Source organism: Manis javanica, chromosome 11 (genome assembly GCF_040802235.1).
Source record: "Manis javanica isolate MJ-LG chromosome 11, MJ_LKY, whole genome shotgun sequence".
Taxonomy (NCBI): Eukaryota; Metazoa; Chordata; class Mammalia; order Pholidota; family Manidae; genus Manis; species Manis javanica.
Window position 1 is genome coordinate 108,413,401 of NC_133166.1, and position 14,328 is coordinate 108,427,728.

Here is a 14,328-nt window from a genome sequence, read left to right on the forward strand (position 1 = left end):
AATACTCATACTTCAATCTAATGATATGAAATCTTTGTTTACAGGGGATTTGTTCTTACTTTTAGGGAAAGCAATTGAGCAATTTTTAGAGGCCATGGGACCCTTGGTCAGGAAGTCCTAGCAGGGGCTTGTTGGTGGAGTATTTCTACTGACTTGAAGTCCAGCTATTACTTTTAAGGGTCTGTTTGACTCCTCCTGGACTTTGAGCCCCTTGACGTTGAACTGTCCTACACTTCCTCTGTGGCTCTTGTGCCTCTTTAGAGAGACTGGTTCTCTCTTTCTGTTGATACCCTAAAAAATGTTTGTATTTCTATCTAGGGCGAGCCTGTCACCTTCTGTGAGGAGAGTTTTGTAAAGCACCGCTCCAGTCTGATGAGACAGTTCTTGGAGACTGCAGTCAACCTCCAGCTTTTTAAGCAGGTGAGAGTGGACCCCGCCTGCCTTTTGGAACTTGGCTTCCAGACATGTGACAAAAATGTGTTACTGGTTTTCTCATTCCATCTGTGTGATTACAAAAAGTCCCTTAATTTGGGCTTGAGTTTCTGTTTATCTGATTTAAATTAAGTTCTTAACACTTGATAATCTTAAGTGTCACGTTAGTTATATGAATTCAGCATTTAATGAGGATCTACAGTGTGCTATAAACTGTGCTCAGGGCCAGAATATAAACATGAGTAAAAACTCAGTAATACCCTTAAGAAGCTGACAGTCTAATAGAAGTACCTTTGGACTGTTGGGAAGGAAAAACTATATAACTCAAAATAACCTTCCAATTTGGTAAGTAATTTAATTTGATGGTGACAAATCTAATACCTTTATCTATATGCTGAGTATTCTGAGGAAGTTTTAAAGAATAATCAGAGTTAGAAAATACCCTGTAGGGGATATAACTGCCTTCCAATATGTGAAGGTTTACCTTAAAGAAAGGGTTAGATGTACCCAGTACACAGCCTTAAGGAACAGAACCAGGTTTGGTGTGTTTCAAGATCAGAGATGTCTTGTGAATTTCCAAAACTGAAGTGGGTTACCTTTGGAGCTCTTTGTTCCTGGAGAGCGCCAGTATAGACTGAATTTCTTCTTAAGGTTGTGACGAGGCTCAAGTGATAGTCTTTATAAGTGCTGAAGTATATAGCAGTTCAGTCCCAACCGAGTCTTCCAGTGCATGCGTGTTGAGTTAGGTATTAGCACTCTTTGTATTTGTATACACTCAATTGTATCCCATTGTCAAAACTGAGTTGTGAAGATCAAATTATGTAGGGGTCAAGGATGGAATGGGTAGAATATCTAATTTATTAATTCCCTTTAACCATAAGACTCTGTAAGTAGAGTCTTATTGTTAGATAAAGTTCAGATGCAGTAAAATATTTTAATGTAGTTACAAAAAGCATGTATTTTTCAGGAGTCAGGTGGAGTTGGGTTTAGTCTTGGCTTCGTCACTTAAAGCTGTTTGTTCATTTGTTCATAATTGTTTCTTTTGCTTTAAAACAGAAGTATCCCCATCTACCTCATGGGGTCACAGCAGAGTTTACGTGAATTAATGTGTGTATATGTCAGCATTATGTGTTATAGTGTAGAGGCTCAGGAAATTGGAGTGTCTGCCTCATTCTTAGGGGAATTACATTAACAACATACAAGTCTGTGCAGGATTTTTTAAAGCATAACTTGGTCAAAAAGACTAAATGTAAAATATGAAAATTAGTCCGTCAAACTAGAATCCCACATACGGACAACTTGGATAGTCTTACATGAGCCACCTGGCCGTATTCTTGAACTTGTTATCATGTTATGACCCTTAAGCAAGTGGTCCTTGAAGAGAGCCCTGAAAAGAATTAAAGATTCCTGTTAAGGAGTTTCTATTGTTGAATAAAACCTTCCCTCTTTATTCGATGTTTATATGCAGCTCTAAAACATCAAAGAGGGAAGGTTTTTTAAATAATGAGAAAAGATAGGTTACCTTAAAAGGAGCCATGTACTGACAGCTAACTTCACATGAGCAATAATGGAATCGAGAGGGTACTGCCAGATAGTCTGTGTGTTGAGGAGAAATACCTAGAGTTCTGTGCCAGTGAAAGTACCTCTTAATTAAAACAGCAACATGGGAACATTGCCCATGAAACGCTGAGTTTGCCCTTGTGTTCGCTTTATCAATGAGTCTGCTTGGTGAGGTTATTCAATCAAAAGCGAATCTAGTTGTTTTTACATATGTAATTAAAACTCCTACTAATCATTTGAGTTTTAATAAGGAAGATCATCCCAGATTACCCTAGATAATCTGGGTAGGCCTGTCTGAGTCAGTTGGAGGTCCTTGTAAAAACGACTGAGGTTTCCCTGGGGAAGAGAAGAAATTCCACGTGCGGTCGCCAGCCTCAGCACCTGCCTGTGGGTGCGGCCTGCCCACAACTTTTCTTCCTGACCACCAGTCAGTCCTATGGATTTCAGACTGGCCTAGCCAGCCCCCATAATCATGTAAGCCAGTTCCTTGTAATAAATTTATAAATGTGTGTCTTTTTTTTAAAACTTTAAGTATCATCGATATACAATCTTATGAAGGTTTCCCATGAACAACATTGTGGCTTCAACATTCACCCATATTATCAAGTCCTCAGCCCCCCTTGCAGTCACTGTCCCTCAGCGTAGTGAGATGCTATAGAGTCACTACTTGTCTTCTCCAGGCTGTACCGCCTTCCCCTGACCTACCTATATTGTGTGTGCTAATTATAGTGCCCCTTAATCCCCTTCTCCCTCCCTCTCCACCCCTCCCCTTTGGTAACCACTAGTCCCTTCTTGGAGTCTGTGAGTCTGCTGCTGTTCTGTTCCTTCAGTTTTGCTTTGTTGTTATACTCTTCAAATGAGTGAAGTCATTTGGTACTTGTCTTTCTCCGCCTCACTTATTTCACTGAGCATAATACCCTCTAGCTCCATCCATGTTGTTGCAAATTGTAGGATTTGTTTATTTCTTATGGCTGAATATTATTCCATGTGTACCACATCTTCTTTATCCATTCATCTACTGATGGACACTTAGGTTGCTTCCATATCTTGGATGTTATAAATAGTGCTGCGATAAACATAGGGGTGCGTATGTCTTTTTGAATCAGGGATCTTGTTTTCTTTGGGTAAATTCCTGAAAGTGGAATTACTGAGTCAAATGCTATTTCTATTTTTAGTTTCTTAAGGAACCTCCATTTTGCTTTCCACAACAATTAACTAATCTACATTCCCACCAACAGTGTAGGAAGGTTCCCCCTTCTCCATATTCTTGCCAGCATTTGTTGTTCCTTGTCTTTTGGATTGTGGCCATCCTAACTGGTGTGAGGTGATACCTCATTGAGGTTTTAATTTGCATTTCCCTGGTGATTAGCAATGTGGAGCATCTTTTCACATGCCTTTTGGCCATCTGAATTTCTTCTTTGGAGAAGTGTCTGTTCAGATCCTCTACCCATTTTTTGATCAGGTTATTTGTTTCTTGGGTATTGAGCCTTGTGAGCTTTTTGTATATTTTGGATGTTAATCCCTTATTGGATAAGTCGTTACAAATATATTCTCCCATACTGTAAGATGCCTTTTTGTTCTCAGACACATCTCACAGATGGTGTCTTGCTGTACAGAGCTTTTTAGTTTGATGTTGTTTCATTTGTTTATTTTCACTTTTGTTTCCCTTGCCTGAGGAGGTGTGTTCAGAAAAAGTTGCTCATGTTCATATTCAAGAGATTTTTGCCTATGTTTTCTTCTATGAGTTTTATGGTTTCATGACTTACATTCAGGTCTTTGATCCATTTTCAGTCTACTTTTGTGTACAGAGTTAGACAGTAATCCAGTTTCATTCTTTTACATGTAGCTGTCCAGTTTTGCCAACACCAGTTGTTGAAGAGGCTGTCATTTCCCCATTGTGTATTCATGGTTCCTTTATAGTATATTAATTGGCAATCTATGCGTGGGTGTATATATGGGCTCTCTATTCTGTTCCATTGATCCTTGGGTCTGTTTCTTTGTCAGTACCAAATTGTTTTGATAAATGTAGCCTTTGTAGTACAGTTTGAACTCAGGGAGCATAATCCTCCCAGCTTTGTTCTTCTCAGGATTGCTTTGGCTATTTGGGGTCTTTTGTGGTTTCATATGAATTTCAGAAATATTGTTTTAGTTTGTTGAAGAATGCTGTTGATATTTTGATAGGGATTACATTGAATCTGTGGATTGCTTTAGGCAGGATGCCGTTTGACAATATTAACTCTTCCTATCCATTGTATTTCCATTTATTGGTGTCTTCTTTAATTTATCTCATGAGTGTCTTTACTTTTCAGGGTATAGGTCTTTCACCTCCTTTGTTAGTTTTATTCCTGGGTATTTTATTCTTTTGGATGCAATTGTAAATGGAGTTGTTTTCCTGATTTTTCTTTCTGCTAGTTCGTTGTTAGTGTATAGGAACACAACAGATTTCTGTGTATTAATTTTGTATCCTGCAACTTTGCTGAATTCAGTTATTAGTTCTAATAGTTTTGGTGATTCTTTAGGGTTTTTATGTACAATTTCATGTCATCTGCAAGTAGTGACAGTTTAACTTCTTCCTTACTAATCTGGATACCTTTTATTTCTTTGTGTTGTCTGATTGCTGTGGCTAGGACCTCAGGTACTATGTTGAATAAAAGTGGTGAGAATGGGCATCCCTGTCTTGTTCCTGATCTTAGAGGAAAAGCTTTCAGCTTCTCACTGTTCAATATGATGTTGGCCGTGGGTTTGTCATATATGGCCTTTATTATGTTGAGGTACTTGCCCTCTATACCCATTTTAAATGAGAGTTTTTATCATGAATGGATGTTGAGTTTTGTCAAATGCCTTTTCAACATCTATTGAGATGATCATGTGATTTTTGTCCTTTTTGTGATGTGGTATATGGTATTGATTTATCTTCGAATATTGTACCGTCCTTGCATCCCTTGAATATATCCCACTTGATCATAGTGGATGATCTTTTTGCTGTTTTTTTTTGAATTCGGTTTGCAAATATTTTGTTGAGTATTTTTGCATCTATGTTCATCAGGGGTATTGGTCTGTAATTTTCTTTTTTGTGGTGTCTTTGCTGGTTTGATATTAGAGTGAGGCTGGGCTCATAGAATGAGTTTGGAAGTATTCCTTCCTTTTCTACTTTTTGGAAACTTTAAGGAGGATGGGTATTAGCTCTTCTTTAATGTTTGATAAAATTCAGCAGTGAAGCCATCTGGTACAGGGATTTTGTTCTTAGGTAGTTTTTTGATTACCAGTTCAATTTCATTGCTGGTAATTGGTCTGTTCAGATTTTCTGTTTCTTCCTGAGTCAGTCTTGGAAGGTTGTATTTTTCTAGAAAGTTGTCTGTTTCTTCTAGGTTATCCAATTTGTTGGCATGTAATTTTTTCATAGTATTTTTTAATAATGCTTTGTATTTCTGTGGTGTCCATAGTGATTTTTTCTTTCTCATTTCTGATTCTGTTTATGTGTGTACACGCTTTTCTTCTTTATAAGTTTGGCTAGGGGTTTATCTGTTTTATTTATTTTCTCTCAGAACTAGCTCCTGGTTTCACTGATTCTTTCTATTGTTTTATTCTCTCTCAATTTTATTTATTTCTGCTCTGATCTTTATTATGTCCCTCCTTCTACTGACTTTGGGCCTCATTTGTTCTTCTTTGTCTAGTTTTATTAATTGTGAGTTTAGACTTCATTTTGGATTGTTCTTCTTTCTTGAGGGAAGCCTGTATTGCAATATATTTTCTCTTAGAAGTGCCTTCTAAGAGAAGCTGCATCCCACAGGTTTTTTGGGGTGTTGAGTTGTTGTTTTCATTTGTCTCCATATATTGCTTCATCTCTGTTTTAATTTGGTCGTTGATCCATTGATTATTTAAGAGCATATTGTTAAGCTGACATGTGTTTGTGGGCTTTTTTGTTTTCTTTGTATAATTTATTTCTAGTTTCATACCTTTGTGGTCTTAGAAACTGGTTGGCACAATTTCAATCTTTTTGAATTTACTGAGGCTCTTTTTGTGGCCTAGTATGTTATCTATTCTAGAAAATGTTCCATGTGTACTTGAGAATAATGTGTATCCTGCTGCTTTTGAGTGGAATGTTCTATAGATGTCTGTTAGGTCCATCTGTTCTAATGTGTTGTTCAGTGTCTCTGTCTCCTTACTTATTTTCTGCCTGGTTGATCTGTCCTTTGGAGTGAGTGGTGTATTAAAGTCTCTTAAAACTAATGCATTGCATTCTGTTTCCCTCTTTAATTCTGCTAGTATTTGTTTCAGATATGTAGATGCTCCTGTGTTGAGTGCATAGATATTTATAATGGTTATATCCTCTTGTTGGACTGACCTTTTTATCATTGTGTAATGTCTTTCTTTGTCTCTTGTTACTTCTTTGTTTTGAAGTCTATTGTGTCTGATACAAGTACCGCAACTCCTGCTTTTTTCTCCCTACCATGAAATATGTCTTTCCATCCCTTTACTTTTCATCTGTGTATTTTCTTTGGGTTTGAAGTGAGTCTTTTGTAGGCAGCATATAGATGGGTCTTATTTTTTATCCTTTCTGTGACTCTATGTCTTTTGATTGGTGCATTCAGTCTATTTACATTTAGGGTGATTACTGAAAGATACATATTTACTGCCCTTACAGGCTTTAGATTCATGGTTACCAAAGGTTCAAGGGAAGCTTCTTTAGTGTCTACCAGTCTGTCTCAACTCACTTATTACATTTTTTAAACATAATCTAAAGCTTCCCCCCTCCTCCTCCACTCTTTATATATTAAGTGTCATATTCTGAACTCTGTGTGTATCCCTTCACTAACTTTGTAAATAGGTGATTTAATTTTCTATTTGCTTAGTAATTAATTAGTCTACTTCCTTCACTGTGGTTTCATTTTCTCTGGTCACAGCTATTTAACCTTAGGAGCACATCCCTCTATAGCAGTCCCTCCAAAATATACTGTAGAGATGGTTTGTGGGAGGGAAATTCCCTCAACTTTTGCTTATCTGGAAATTGTTTAATCTCCTCTTCAAATTTAAATGATCATCTTGTGGGATAGAGTATTCTTCACTGGAAGCCCTTCTGTTTTATTGCATAAATATATCATTGCCAGTCCCTTCTGGCCTGTAGGGTTTCTGCTGAGAAGTCTGCTGATAGCCTGATGGGCTATCCTTTATACTTGATCTTTTTTCTCTCTCTGGCTGCTCTCAGCACTCTCTCCTTGTCCTTGATCTTTGCCATTTTATTTACTATATGTCTTGGTGTTGTCTTCCTAGGGTCCCTTGTGTTGGGAGACCTCTGCACTTCCGTGACCTGAGAGACTATTTCATTCCCCAGAAGTTTTCAGCAATTATTTCCTCAAAGAGACTTCCTGTCCTTTTTTCTCTCTCTTCTTCTTCTGGTACCCCTATAGTACAAATACTGTTCCATTTTGATTGGTCACACGGCTCTCTTTTTATTCTTTCATTCCTAGAGATCCTTTTTCTCTCTGTACCTCAGTTTCTTTGTCTTTCTCTTCTCTAATTCGTATTTCATTTACCATCTCCTCTACCTCATCTAATTTGCTTTTAAATCCCTCTATTGTACATTTCATTTCAGATACTGTATTTTTCATAGTTTCTATCTTTTTTTTTTGAGGTCTTCTCTGAGATCTTGAATATTTTTCTGTAGCTTCATGAGCATGTTTATGTGATTTTTGTTTTGAAATCTTTATCAAGAAGTTCATTTAGCCCTCTTTCTGGTGTTTATTGGATTCTAGTTTGTAGAAAATGTTTATGCCTTTTCATATTTCTAATGATTACTGTGGAATAATATCTTTGTGTTGGCAGTGCCCTGTAGTACCCAGAAGCCCTACTCTCTGGATCTGCCTGGCACCTGGAGCGATGGTGGGGGCAGCAGTTGTGTGGACCAGTGCCTGCTGGGAGGAAGGAGCGGCAGGCTGCATACAGCAGTGGGGGCCTCAGCTCTGCACTGCCAGCCACAGGGATGGAATGTCTGAAGCTCCTGAAAATTCCCAGCATGCTAGGCTGAGTGTGCCAGGATAATTTTGTCCACCTGTCCTTTCTCCTGAGCTGGGAGCTCTGTGTAATCTCTGCCTCTTAGTGCCCCTCTCACTGTTGGGAGGCCTTTCAAAGTGCCCGTCTTTCTTTTGTCCCAGAGTGGCCAATTGTGGATACCTGTTCTCCACACACGGCTAGAATCTCAGTCTCTCTGAGTATCCTGCCTATTTGCTTTCCAACCCCACTGGTCTCCAGAGCACCATGTAATGTGGGTTTGTGCCCCTGGAGCAGATCTCCAGGGCTGGGTGTTTTGCAGTCCTGTGTCTCTACTCCATCCCTGCTCCTTTTCCCTTCCCTCCCGCCTGTGAGCTGAGGTGGGGGGAGGGCTTGGGTCCTGCTGGATCACGGTTTTGCTACTTTACACTTTTCTGTGAGGTCTTCTCTTTTCCCCACAGGTAGGCAGTCCCTTCTGCAGTCTTTGGGTCGCTCTTTCAGGATTAGTTGTATTTGCTGTATTTTTGTTTTACATATGGTTTTGGGAGGAGGTTTCTGCCTCACTTCTTCTGTCACCATCTTTTTCCTCCCTCATAAATGTGTGTCTTTTTGTCTCTCTGTCTGTCAACTCTTCTTCAGGTTCTGCTTCTCTGGCCGAACCCTGACCAATAGCACAATGAAATCCTTAAAGGGAGTACTTTAGGGAGAAAGAAAGTTTTCTCAAATCCAGGGTGGGCAGTCTGAGATACAAAGAGGAAGGAAGAGCAAAATATGAATATGTGGATTAAATTTAAAAAATACTTGTTGTATGAAACAGGCACGTTCTTCCACATATTTGAGAATCAGATGGTCCCAATTCAGAATCCAAAAAACTCCCACATTGATTATGACAGAAGGGAGATCCTCTTCAGTTTATTTGTAAGGCTAAGATAATCTTGATTCCAGAACCTAAGACAGCATGAGAAGAGGACATTATAAGGTGGGCTCACTCATGGTCACAGATGGAAAAAATTAATCAAAATGCTTACAGCAGTTTCTAGCAATAATAAAAAGGACACCACTTCATGAGCATGTCGCATTTATCCTAGACATTAAATGGCATTAGCACATTAGAATCTACAATTGTAATTTACCACATTAACTTATAGGTGAAAAATCATTTGATCATCTCAACAGATGCAAAAAATTTTCATAAAATTCATGATAAAAAAATTTTTAAATGGATGATTAAAGATTCTCAACAAACATTGTGCTTAACATTGAAACACTGAAAGTTTCCAGCAAGAAAGATGGCACCTATTACCATAGGAATTCCTAGCATGTATAATTTAGCCAAAAAAAGAAAAAGTATCAGGATTTAGAAAGAAAGACGTCAAATTGACATTATTTTCATTACTTTGACAATAGAGACAAGTTTCTTAAGACAAAGAAGAGCTTAATAAATTTGACTTCATTGAAATTAAGAACTTTAGATCACCCAAGATACCATATTTACAGTATTTATGAACCATCCACAGATTTAGAATCTAGGATACTAAAAAAACCCACAAATTCCTTCTTGATTGTGCAAAAGATGTGAATAAACACATGCAAATAAAGATACATGAATGGCTAATAAAGATATACAAGATACTCAACCTCATTTTAATCAGAAAACATCAAATAAAAACCACAATGAAATACCACCTCAAATCACAGTGTTGCTCATGTGATTGTATATTAATGATACCAAAATTTAAAAAAAGAAATACCACCTCATACCACCAGAGTGGCCCAATATTAAAAACCTGACAGTAGCAAACATGTGGCAAAGGCATGAGCAAGGACCAAATGTAACTGTTCGTGGGGCTCTAAGTTGGCACAAGTTGGTTAGAAAATGCTTTGGCACTGCTGTTTGAAGTCAACATGCAAATTGCTTATGGTCCACCAGTTTCACTCTAAATTGTGCACCAAAAATCTTTGACCAAAATTGCTATAATAGCAAAATACTTATCTTGGGTATTCATCAGTAATCTTAGATATTCGTCAGTATTAATATGAATGAATTGTTAACATTCATACAGTAGAATACTGTGCAGCAGGGAAATGAATGAGCGAGTGAGCTACAGCAAAACGGGATGTGAATGAAATAAACGAAAGGAACAAACCATCAATGAATTAATGTAAGGAGTCCTTTTATGTAATGTTCAACAGCAAGAAAAATGAAATAGTGTATTATTTAGGGAAACGTGAATTATAAAGACAGATGAGGAAAGGATGAGCTGAAATGATTGTGGTCTTCCCTCGGGGGCGGGGCACTTGGGAGGGACCATCAAGTTGGGGCTGTTCTGGTAGTTGGCTTTATCATTATTACTTAAACTATGAATTGCTTAAATTATTGAAGTAGTATGTAAAAACATATCTTTAATGTTTCTGAGTTAGCCAATAATAGGCTGTGTTTTCATTGATAGTTGACAACCTCTTTAGGCCTCGGTTTCTACATCTGTAACGAGTTAGGCTGACAGGTCACTAAGTTTGCATTACCTTTCAGCTCTAACATTCCTTGATATCATGAAATAAACACAACTTAGACAGATGACAGTAGGTTCCATTTGGATAAATTCCTCTTTAGATAATGGATTTGGAAAGAATCCCAGAAACAGCTTCTTAAATCCTCAACTCTGACATCGCCATCTCTCTAGCAAGCAGCTTTACGGAGTTAAGCCATTATTTTTATGTCTCTTTCCTTTATCTCATATTGCACTAACACAATAAGGGAATTTATTTCTTGTGTGTCTTGTTTGTTATTAAGGCCATGGGAACTAAAGTCTTTTTTACTTATTTTGTTAACACTTCCAATGCTAACGATCATGACTGAGTTCAGTATGTTAACCCAAGAGCCTCATCTATAGCTACAAGCTTAAGGGGTCTCACTGAGTAGAAGTCCTCTTTTAGCTGGCAGCCTACATTAGTGATAAGAAATGTGTATAATAGTGAAGAAGCTCAAATATATTACAATAGATACATTATTTTCCAAAATAATTCTTGTCCATATTCTAACAATATTGTTATTTATTATCAGGGAGGAAAATGTTAGGGTCATTCAAATTCGTAAAATCTCTTTTAATGTTCCTCTAAAAGCCTTCCCACCTTTCATTACATAATATAAATGTGTCTTTCTCAAAATTTTCCATTAAACAAAGTACCTACGTGGCAGAAGAAAACCCATTTTTTAGAAGAAGAATGTGGCCAGAGGAGTCCCCCGAAAAGCACAATATTTCATGAAACCTTCTGTATTTTTCTAAAACATCTGTACATACTGTGCATTCTGTACCACAGTATAGCTGTGTTTATCTTAAGTGAAAATATTTAAAATAAGCTGCTAGTTAAATTATCCCCCTCCTCCCTTCATCTTCAAGGAAAATTGTTTTCGATTAGATCCCCTTCTTCCACAGAGCTCCTGGCCTCCTGCTCTCACCACCGTGTGCCCCTGGTTACATGCCAGCCCCGCTGTCTGATGGTGTCGGCTCTGGGACCGAGCAGACTCGGGTCTCTAACCTGGTTCTGCCCTTTTCTCAGGTCACCACACACTCTAAGGTGCTTGGTCTCTCGCTGGGCTTGAAATCCTTGCCCGGTTTCTGATCGTGATACAATGTCCAGACACACTGAATATTCCTTCAGGCACACCATTCACAAAGCGAGGTTTAGCAGATGCTGTTCCACACCACGGGTATCAGTGTCCTTCCTGTCATTCCTCCACAGCCTGCTCAGACGTCAGCCCTGGCACCAGCCCGCCCTTGCCTTGCATGCTCGCCGTTCCCTTAGAACTTTGCTCAGTTACGAGTTTCCACATTCGTTCAGTGTCAGGGTAATCCATCCCTCTGATGTCCTCCCTCACCGCTGACTGTCCTGTTTTCAGTTACTTGGAACACGTTCTGTTTGTCCGTCCACTCTCACAGTCATCGCCTGAATATCTGTGCTGTGCCAGGCACCTCTGTGCTGTCCTCTCCAGCCTCGGTGGCTGGCCAACCGTGGGTCCTCTCAGCCGTCCTCCATTCTGCTTGGAGAGTGTTCTTTCTGAAAAACACATTTCTTGTCTTTCCCATTATATTTAGGATGAAGTTCAAGTCACTGGCCTAGCACACAAAATCCTTCATCTCTGGCTTCCGCTTCGCCCATCTTTCCTCCCATACTTCTCCAGATACCTTTCTGCAGCCATTCTGAACAGTCTCTGTGAGGTCTTTGAAAATGGTTTCATGTCTTCAAGCTTCTGAACTTGGATTGTAATAGATGCTTAATAAATAGTGGGAGATGAATGACAGTAATTAGATCAGACTTTCGACTACTGACTTATGCTAAGTGCTGTTTGAATGTTTTATCTAATCTCGTTTAATTTTCACAATAACCATTTTACAGCCACTTTTTAGGTCATAAATCTAAATTAGTAATGGCTGAGTGTTTACATAGTAGCTAGTATGTGACAGAATCAGGATTGGCATCTGGGGAGCCATGCAGATTTACTGTCCCTCCAGGAATAGATGAATAAATGAATGTGTGCTTGTTCTTTTCTTCTTCCGTGGTTTGGGTACTTTCTCTCCCTTTACATTGTCCAGCTCAGCCATCCTCTCAGACCCAGTTCACATGTGCCTTTCCGGTTTATTGACACCCCCAGTCTCCTATATATTCCTCTCCTTTTAGCAGTTTAGATGTGCACCCCATATAATGTTCACTGAGTTGTTTAACTCCTTCTTGAATTGTAGACTCTGTAAAAACAGGGATCATTTTTAAAGTGTTTTGTATCCTAATATCTAAAAGACACTTAATATTTTTAAATAAATCAAATTAAAAACTGCTGACTTCCTTCATAAGGAATAGGCATGAAAGTGTTTTGACAATTTTAGTAGATAGAGATTTTTTTAACTAAATATAATGGTACTCATTTTGTGATAAAACTCTGGATTTAAGTGTTACTGTTTAAATTAAGCTACATCTATAATTTAAGCCTGAACTCCCACAACAGTGTGTGTGGGAGGGGGAGCTCCGTGAGACCCTGAGCACTCTGTATTTGATGCTTTGACCCACTTTCTCGGACTTAATAAGATACTGGATAAAAGAGTGGGTCAGAAGCCAAATGTTTTCCTTTCATGTTAGCTAGAGATTTTGGAAGATTTTAGAAAGCTTTTAACATAAATAATAAATTCTTATAAATTTCCACATTTTCCTATTAATCTTTTTTAAAGGAAGCATGATAGTTATTTATGATATGTAACCTGTAGCTAAGGATCAACACATGCATCACTAGTACTAAAGATTCAACAGTTTGGGAGTAGTGGGAAGCATTTGACATGAATGGATGGGAAATGGTAATTGTATCAAGCACATGTTTCATAACATGAAAAAGAATGAAAATACAGTGTGACGTAGGGAAGATACAGAGACTGGCACAAGGAAGGTGTGCCCAAGGGAACATGGCTAATCAACATAAAGAATGTGTGCATCTTTGTTAACTAATTTAAATCAGTATCCTAATTGTGGTCTCAAGCCATTGCCTCAGATTTACCTAGAAAGTCTACTACAGATGTGTTTTTGAGCCTTAGCTTCAAAATTTCTGATTCAGGAGGCCTGGATTAAAACCAGGAATCTATATTATTTCTGAAATACCATCAAAGTATGCACACTAAATTTTTAGAAATGCTTAGCTAAGTATTTTTTATTCATTCCTATTCAGTAGTATAATTTGAGTGTCTACTGTAAACTAAATTGTGTTCTGGGTGCTCGAATACATCGGAGAACAAAGTAGAAAAGACTTTCTGACTTTGTGAAGCTTTTATTTCTAGTAGGAGGGGAACAGACAATAATAAACTCTTTAGAATGTTCAAAGACAATTAAGTGCTATGGAAAAATAAACAGAACAGGGGAGGGAGAATACCAGGTCTCAAGGTGGAACTGCAGTTTAAAATAGTGCAGTCAGTGTGGGTTTCATGGAGAAGGTGGCATTTGAGTGACTTCCTGACGGTGGACAGAGTGGGAGGCAGAGAGACTTAGAAGGCTGTTGCTGGAGTTTAGGTGAGAAGTGGTGGAATTTTGGAGCTGGTTAATGGAAGATATCATAAGCGCTGGTCAGATTGTGGGTCTGTTTTGAAGATAAAGTCAGTGGATGTTCTGAAAGATTTAATTTGCAGTGTGAGAGGAAGAGTCACAGGTGAGTCTGTGATTTCTCATCTGAGATACTGGTAGGTTATAGCTGTCACTTTATTGAAATGGGGAAGATTGTGAGCAGGAGAGGTTTTGGTGGGAAGAAAGGGTTCAGTTTTGGGCATTTTAGTTTGAGATGTTTACTTGACATCCACGTAGGATATTGGTCAGGCA

The 14,328-nt window shown here is 38.4% G+C and overlaps 1 protein-coding gene across 17 annotated transcripts in view; it reads left to right on the forward strand.

Moving 5' to 3' along the window:
* DENND1B (DENN domain containing 1B) overlaps positions 1–14,328 on the forward strand; it is a 268,058-nt gene that overhangs the window by 196,855 nt on the left and 56,875 nt on the right. For all 17 annotated transcript variants that reach the window (XR_012123013.1, XR_012123012.1, XR_012123014.1 and 14 more), the window contains one exon: positions 319–420. Coding sequence is in view for 14 of the 17 variants with exons in the window: in XM_037004680.2 (XP_036860575.2) it covers positions 319–420 (102 nt within the window). In the remaining 3 variants the exon portion in view is untranslated. The remainder of the gene's footprint in view (positions 1–318; positions 421–14,328) is intronic.